The following is a 7372-nucleotide window of genomic DNA, read 5'->3' as shown; positions in this document are numbered from 1 at the left end:
CCTGATGGAGGGGTATAGCAGTCTAATCACAGCGCTTGCAGTCCGCGTAGAATTGATGCGTTATTACATTTTTGGAGAGGTGCATGTCAGAGTGCGCATAGGCTACGCGTGCTACACACTGCCTACAACGTTGCTACGGTGTGAGTTCGTTAAATTGGGCTTAAATCAGTTAAATTGGGCTTAAATCCGTAAGATCTTACCTTCATGCTGTGGAAATACAAACAGGAAGACAGAACACAATGGGTCTCATTCATGAAACACGAGCAGAACGAATTTTTGTGTAAATCGTGTGTAAAGTGGTTCTGGCGTAAATTTTCGGATTCATTAAAATGTTCGTATTTCCCAAATGTTAGTTGGTACGAAAGAAATCTACACCTGCTCCCAGCCACGCGTAAATAGTACGTTTAACATCCGAACGTTTTGCTCATTAATAAACTGCATTTTAATTCAACGTAATCGGGTACATATTTACACAGCATTTTGAAAAAGTATTATATATAGTAATTACATACGGTTTTTCTTTTTACTTGTATTACGAGAGCCAGTAATAGCATCTGCAAACGGAACACAAGTCCACAAGTTTTTTTTATTTTTTTATATTCAAGCTGTTTTTTTTTTGTTTGTTTTTTTACAAGTCCGCAAGTTACAAGTGTTGCAGTCAAGCTTCATGTCGAACCATTTTCTTTTCACTTCTGGGACTGTTCGATTAAAAGATGAAACTCCATTAACTGCATCTGTAATATGCTGCCAAGCATTTTTACCTAAAGCATGTAGCCTATTACCTAAAAAAATCCTTTTTTTTTAGGACCTGATACGCCACTATGTACGCTTGAAAATAAAATGTGGCGTTTTGAATGAACTTCTGATAATAAAACTTCAATTTCTGCATCTGAGAAATTTCTCTTCTTCATTCGCTTTTTTTTTTTTTTTTCTTCCAAAATTATACATGTAATAATACAATAGCATTCGCTTTTGAGAAGACATGTTGAAATCCTTCGTTTCGTGTCATAATATGATGCCCATATATAGCTGTCAGTCGGTTTTAATTGGCGGGATTTATGGTAATTGAGAATGAGCGTGCACGCGCGTCCCATTTACGAGTGATTGGAATTCATTAACCCACACACACATTTCACTATCAAATCTGACGTTTACGAAGTATTTGTGAATCAGGAGAAGAATTTTCGGGAATGTCTCTTTACGCGCAAATCACTCACATATTTACTCGTATATTTACGAATGTTTCATGAATGAGACCCAATGAGTGCAGCAGTGAAAAGGGGCGGGGGTTCATGCAGTCACCACAACATAAGCCATGTTCCCATCACCCTTATGCACATTTTGAAGTAACGCATCAGCAACTTGTGATGGAAACGGCAAATTTCAAAAACAAAAAAATACCGTCATTCACAAAAAACAACAACTTATGCTGGCTTGAGGTGGTTTTTGACTTGTGCGAAAAAGAATTAATTTGAATAATGGAAGATGGAAACGCATTTGCCAAATAAATTCTGACGTTGTGAACATTAAACCCACGTGACTAATCGGCTGTTTCCGTTGATGATCTTTTATTTACTGTTGGTTACTTGTTACTGATACCACCATCATCCGCTCAAAGCTACTTAATGGAAATTTTTTTGCGAACTTTGAAAAGATTTGCTTCACATTTGGATGTAAACCCAGCTATTGTCTTTGACCCAAACCAATGTGTTTTAGTTATTATAACTGAAGACAAACTTGTCTTATACATGTGACAGTATTTCTTTTATATTCATATTCCATGCAACTTGTCTGAAAAGGAAATATTATTTGGTATATTTTATAAAAATATTATACTGGTCAGTATTTTCAAGTTTTTCACTGTTTCAATACAACCTTTAAGGGTAAAGAACAACTTTAAGGGTTATTCCAACAAACAGTTAATTTATTTATTTAAACGTTTTAATCATGCTTGTTATACATCAGTAAAGATGGTCAAATGAATGAAGGAGAAATTACGAGTAGAAATATCACTGGCCTTACAATAACCCAATAAATGTGGTCATATAGTTGCCATTTATAACACAAGATGTTATGAAATAGGCTGTAAAACAGGGCCTTGTTGTTCTGTCATGGCTTTACTGTAACTCTTGTCTTCACATTGATCAACCAGACTCAAGCCACTTATCACACATTAGTAGTGATCTATAAAGCAGAAACTTCATCCACTGCCCACATTTGTGCTAACAGACCATAAATGGCACTGATAAAAGCACTGTAAATATTGTCAAGTCTCAAAGGGCATTCGGTGGTATCAGTCAGAGTCTGAGCCGCGCTGAGAACAACACAACCTTTGACAATTTCTCTTGATTTTGAATTTTAATACAGATTCATCACAATGTGTACTGGAAAGTGTGCGCGATTAGTGGGACTAATACTTCTACCCTCGGCTTTTTTGTGTATAATAGCCAATATACTTTTATTCTTCCCTAATGGGGAAAACCTGAAATCTAACGAGATTTCCCTGCAGGTCTGGCTTATGGGAGGTGTTCTTGGTGGAGGACTATTTGTGAGTATTCAGTCTTTCTGGATTTGATGGTCATATCATTTATGTGTTGATTAAACTTGGCTTTTTCCTGAGAAAACTCATTTGGAATTTATAGGAACTTAGTCAAATGAATAGAACTGACTTATGGTGAATTCAGGTTGATTGGGACACTTTTTCCCAGTCATCTCAATGGCAAAATGTGTCCCACTCAACCTGAATTCACCCCTATGTTTTAGACAGGACATCAGATACATCAAACACACTGACTACAGGCCTCTGTGCATATGTGCCATTTTCTTTGGCATAACGATCGATAAAGAGAAATAGAATTGTTGAATAATTTGTGTGTTATTATAAGAAACTGCACTGTAGTTAGGGAAATGTATCTGAATAAAGGAACCTTTGATTTGAGGAACAAGGATGTGGCGATTAAGTACTATTATTAGAAACAAGAGCCTATTACGCATGCAGAGCTTCACTGCCCACACCCTGAAAAATTGGTTTATTGACATTGTAACATCCTGGATATGACCATAATGGATTAATCCGGAGTAAAGTTACATACTCTGTTCACATCAATCAAGCAATAATTGCATTTACACAGGATCATGATGTGTGCAGATAGAAATGTTACAGAAAATGGTTTGGACTGAGTTTGATGTGTAAGTTAGTGCATTTTGGCGCGAGAAAACACTTAAACTCTTAAAAATAAAGGTTCCAAAATGGAGTTTTCTCTGCGATGTCATAGAAGAGCAATTTTGGGTGAATAGTTCTTAAAGGGACAGTTCATCCAAAAATAAAGATTCTGTCATTATTTACAACTCACCGTCAAGTTGTTCTAAACCTGTATGTTTTTCTTTGTTCTGTTGAACACGAAAGAATATATTTTGAAGATGATGGTAACCAATTAGTTGCTGGCCCCTATTGATTTTTTTTCTTGCATACTATGGAAGTCAATGGTGGGTGAGTAAATGATCACAATTTTTTTTATTTTTGGGTATACTGTCTCTTTAAGAACTGTTCGCCCAAAATTGCTCTTGTATGACATCGCTGTGAAAACCCCATTTTGGAACCTTTATTTTTAATAATTTAAGTGTTTTCACCCACAAAATGAACTAAATTACATTTCAAACTCACTCCTAATTTTCTGTAATATTTGTATTTGCACATAGCATGAGCCTGTGACCTTTTCTTATAAGATTTTAATAATTAAAAGAACCCTTTTCTGTAAAGAACCTTTTGTGCAATGTAAAGATTCAATGCATGGTAAAGGTTCTTCAAGGTACTTATTTCAAAGAACCAAAATAAGTAGATTTTGATTTGCTTAATGATTAGACAATGGTGTACTTTCTTGAGTGCAGGTCGCCTCATATATAAATATATATATTTAAGCCAGAATGTAAGTATACACTAAGATATGATAATTGTATCATTAAGAGATACAAACACTCTTTAAAACTGCTTTACAGCTAATCTTCTGACCTTGACGTCACAGTTAATGATAAGGAAATTTCCACTCACTTTCATTCATCAGATGATGTGTCCAAGCTGCTCAGCCATCAGAGCCGGGGGCAAAGGCTGCTGTGGGGCAGGTTGCTGTGGAAACCGTTGCCGTGTAAGTAAAATATGTAAAATAACTATCACATTTAATATTCATCAGTATTATTGATCTGCCTGCATTGACACCATTATATGAGAACTGAACTTAGCTGGACGATGACATCATGGTTGCCTCCAGAGTGGATATATATATATATATATATATAAATGTAAATGAACTAAATTAATAACTTTTTCACAACAAAAATGAACCATCACTGAACTTACTTAAGCTGGACTATGATGCTATTTTCCTCTAGACACAAGCTCTGTTGCATTATTTTCCTGTTATCTCTGTAAAGCTGCTTTAAAACAATCTTTATTGTAAAAAGCGCTATATATAAATAAAGGTGACTTGACTTGACTATCATTCACAACAAGAAACTCACTATAGAGGAGATGTACAATGTGAAAATATTTCCAGCATAATAAGGCTATTTTGATTGTTCACAATTTCATGCTGTTTTTGTTTTGTACAGATGCTGAATTCTGTTTTCTCGTCTGTATTTGGCATTATTGGGTCGGCCTACTGTGGTTGTGTTGCCATTGCAGCACTGGCTGTTGGGCCAAAATGCCAAGTGGTGAAGGACGGAGATTGGGAATATCCCTTTGAGAATAAACCAGAGTAAGAACACTTAAAACCTAAAAGAAAAATCAAACGAATGCAATGGAGTAACTTTAGTTGTTAATATAGATAATTATAATACTACAGTCAGCAGGTTTAATGTGATTTTAAAGTCACTCAAGGGAAAATTGCAGTTGATTGTGTGTCCACTAGATGAGGCCCTTCTCCTGCACTCCATCTAAAGCTCCTTCTCTCTTCTTTCCGTCTCGCTGTAACAGGAACAGCAGCAGTTACCTGGTGGATCAGACTCAATGGTCCAAATGTGTGTTTCCCGAGAATATGGTTCTCTGGCACATTGTGCTGTTCTCCATACTTCTGGGTCTGGCTCTGCTACAGATGATACTCTGTGTCATTCAGGTCGTGAACGGATGCGTGGGCTGCCTCTGTGGAGACTGCCGAAAAAGAAAATCGGTACATTTTACATAAACATTGAAAAAGCATTTACATTAACATAAATAAAAAATAAATAAATAAAAAAGTTATACAGAATGTAATTTCTTGAGACAAAATAGAGAAACCCTTTTTTTACAGGAATTATTCAAATTATTATAATATAACCAGTATTATAACCAGTGTTGGGGAAAGTTACTTTTAAAAGTAATGCGTTACAATATTGTGTTACTCCCTTTACAGTAACACATTTTTTTCGTTACTTTTTATGGAAAGTAATATGTTACGTTACTTTGCTATACTTTTCCTCAACTGGGCTGGTGAGAAAAAGTAACAAAAGTTATATTTTTGGCAAATGTAAAGGGTCTTTCACGACAACATTCAGCAATGAAAACAAAAAATAAACATGTGATGTAAAATCACAATCATTTTTGTTTATTAGTATGGTTGAATTGGATAATCGAATGTCAGCGGCAAAGACATTAAAGTGAGATTAAATTCATAAAGTATATGTTTCATTTAACATATAATTATTGCAGATTTGTGTAATATTCTGAGTTTGCACTTCACTGTTTTTAGCCATTTTGAGGAATGCTGAATCTATTTTTGTGCAGGTGAGATGAGTAAATGCTCACATTTAGTCTGGAACATACAGTAACTATCATGTTCACACACAACGCCTCTTACTCATGATTTCACTCAACATGTACAGGAGAGCTGTCAGTCAATAAACAGGAAAACAAAGTAACTTGCATTACTCATTTGAAAAACTCAGATAAATGTATTTAATATACAGTTTGAGTAATCAGTTATTTTCTTAACTGATAAAAAGTAATCGATTACGTAACTCGTGTTACCCCTAACACTGATTACAAACGGTTACCATTTAAGTCTTTGAGGTCAATCAAAAACAGACAAATCCAAACCTTTAAGACCTCTGAAATAATGACCTCTTCAACACTGAAATAATTAGATGTGTTTTTCATATATTGGGCTTTGAGACTGATCTCTTTTCTCTGTGTACAACAGGATGAAGGAGGTCTGTGAGATCTGCCGAGGAGGGAATTACAACATCAATAAACAAAACAACGATCTTGATCTGGAATAACAGGACAAGAGCTTTCACACAGACTGCTTATAAATAATGCAATAAGCATCTCTAAAAAGGGTTGTTGTGTGTAAATTTAACCTTATTTTAACTTTATTCTGTATTTTTCTAGTACTATTGTAGCAGTAAATTATAACTGTCAATCAATTAAAAAACTAATTAAATCACGTTTTCTGTAATTAATCGCACCTAATATTAACATTTGTAATATATATATTTTATTGCATTACATAATTTCACACTGAATCTCCAAATAGAAAAACATAAAGACGGTATATTTTAAATATTTGTTTAATGGCATCTTTTACTGAATGAAGGCCAGTATGATTGCTACTGATGTCTCTTTTAAATGGATTATTTTCTCCATTTCTTGGGTTGAAATGAGCAAATTTTATTGGTTTTGTTGTTTTTGACCCATGTAATCTTTTGTATTTAAAATATCAAGCTCAAAACTACCATGATTTTGATAGAAATTGTGTGGAAATTCTTTTATTAAAACAAAAACGTATGCATTTTGGATAACAAATCAGGTCCTAATGATCCAAAGCAACTGTCTTTCACAATAAACATGATTTGCTGAAATGTATTATGCTTCTCTCATGACCCATACAACTTAGTTTGGTGGCATAAATTATTAACTTAAAATGAGCAATGTCTATCTTTAGACTTGGCATCAGATTGCATGAGAATAAGATTTCCTTTACAGGTTACAAAAATACCCATGAGTGTTTTCTTTTTCTGGTATATTTGGCAGGAGGCATCAAGTTTGTTTCCATTGCATTTGGGTTGAGACTCTGACAGCATGTGTTGGCTGTTTTCCCATTTGCTTTTTAAATGCTTTGATAAAGCCAACATGTTCAATTTTGCTTTCCATCTCAACATCTGTGCCATTCTCTATATTCTTTAAAATCACTGCTTTCTCTGTTGTTACCCTATTGTGACACCGGATCAAACCGGATTTTGCAGCACAGCAAAAACTGTAGGTCAGTCCCCCCTGTTGGTGGAGGCCAGATTTGCAGCTGAGACAACATTCATACATTGAAACCAGGGAATGTTGGTCCATTCTCAAAAAGAGCGTGAGATTCTTTCACAGCGCTCAACAATGTCTACTGTTATTTGCATA

At 34.9% G+C, this 7372-nt stretch overlaps 1 protein-coding gene across 1 annotated transcript; it reads left to right on the top strand.

The window, feature by feature from the left end:
- The first annotated feature begins 1789 nt into the window (after positions 1–1789).
- tm4sf5 (transmembrane 4 L six family member 5) lies at positions 1790–6835 on the top strand. Its single transcript, XM_084107651.1, has 5 exons — positions 1790–2548; positions 4062–4142; positions 4606–4751; positions 4970–5162; positions 6171–6835. The coding sequence occupies exons 1-5, from the start codon at positions 2378–2380 to the stop codon at positions 6186–6188; spliced, it is 609 nt and encodes a 202-aa protein (XP_083963777.1). The 5' UTR covers positions 1790–2377; the 3' UTR covers positions 6189–6835.
- The last annotated feature ends 537 nt before the right edge of the window (positions 6836–7372 follow it).

Source organism: Abramis brama (assembly GCF_963993115.1).
Source record: "Abramis brama genome assembly, chromosome: 3".
In the NCBI taxonomy this organism is placed as follows: domain Eukaryota; kingdom Metazoa; phylum Chordata; class Actinopteri; order Cypriniformes; family Leuciscidae; genus Abramis; species Abramis brama.
This window is presented reverse-complemented; position numbering and strand designations above follow the sequence as displayed.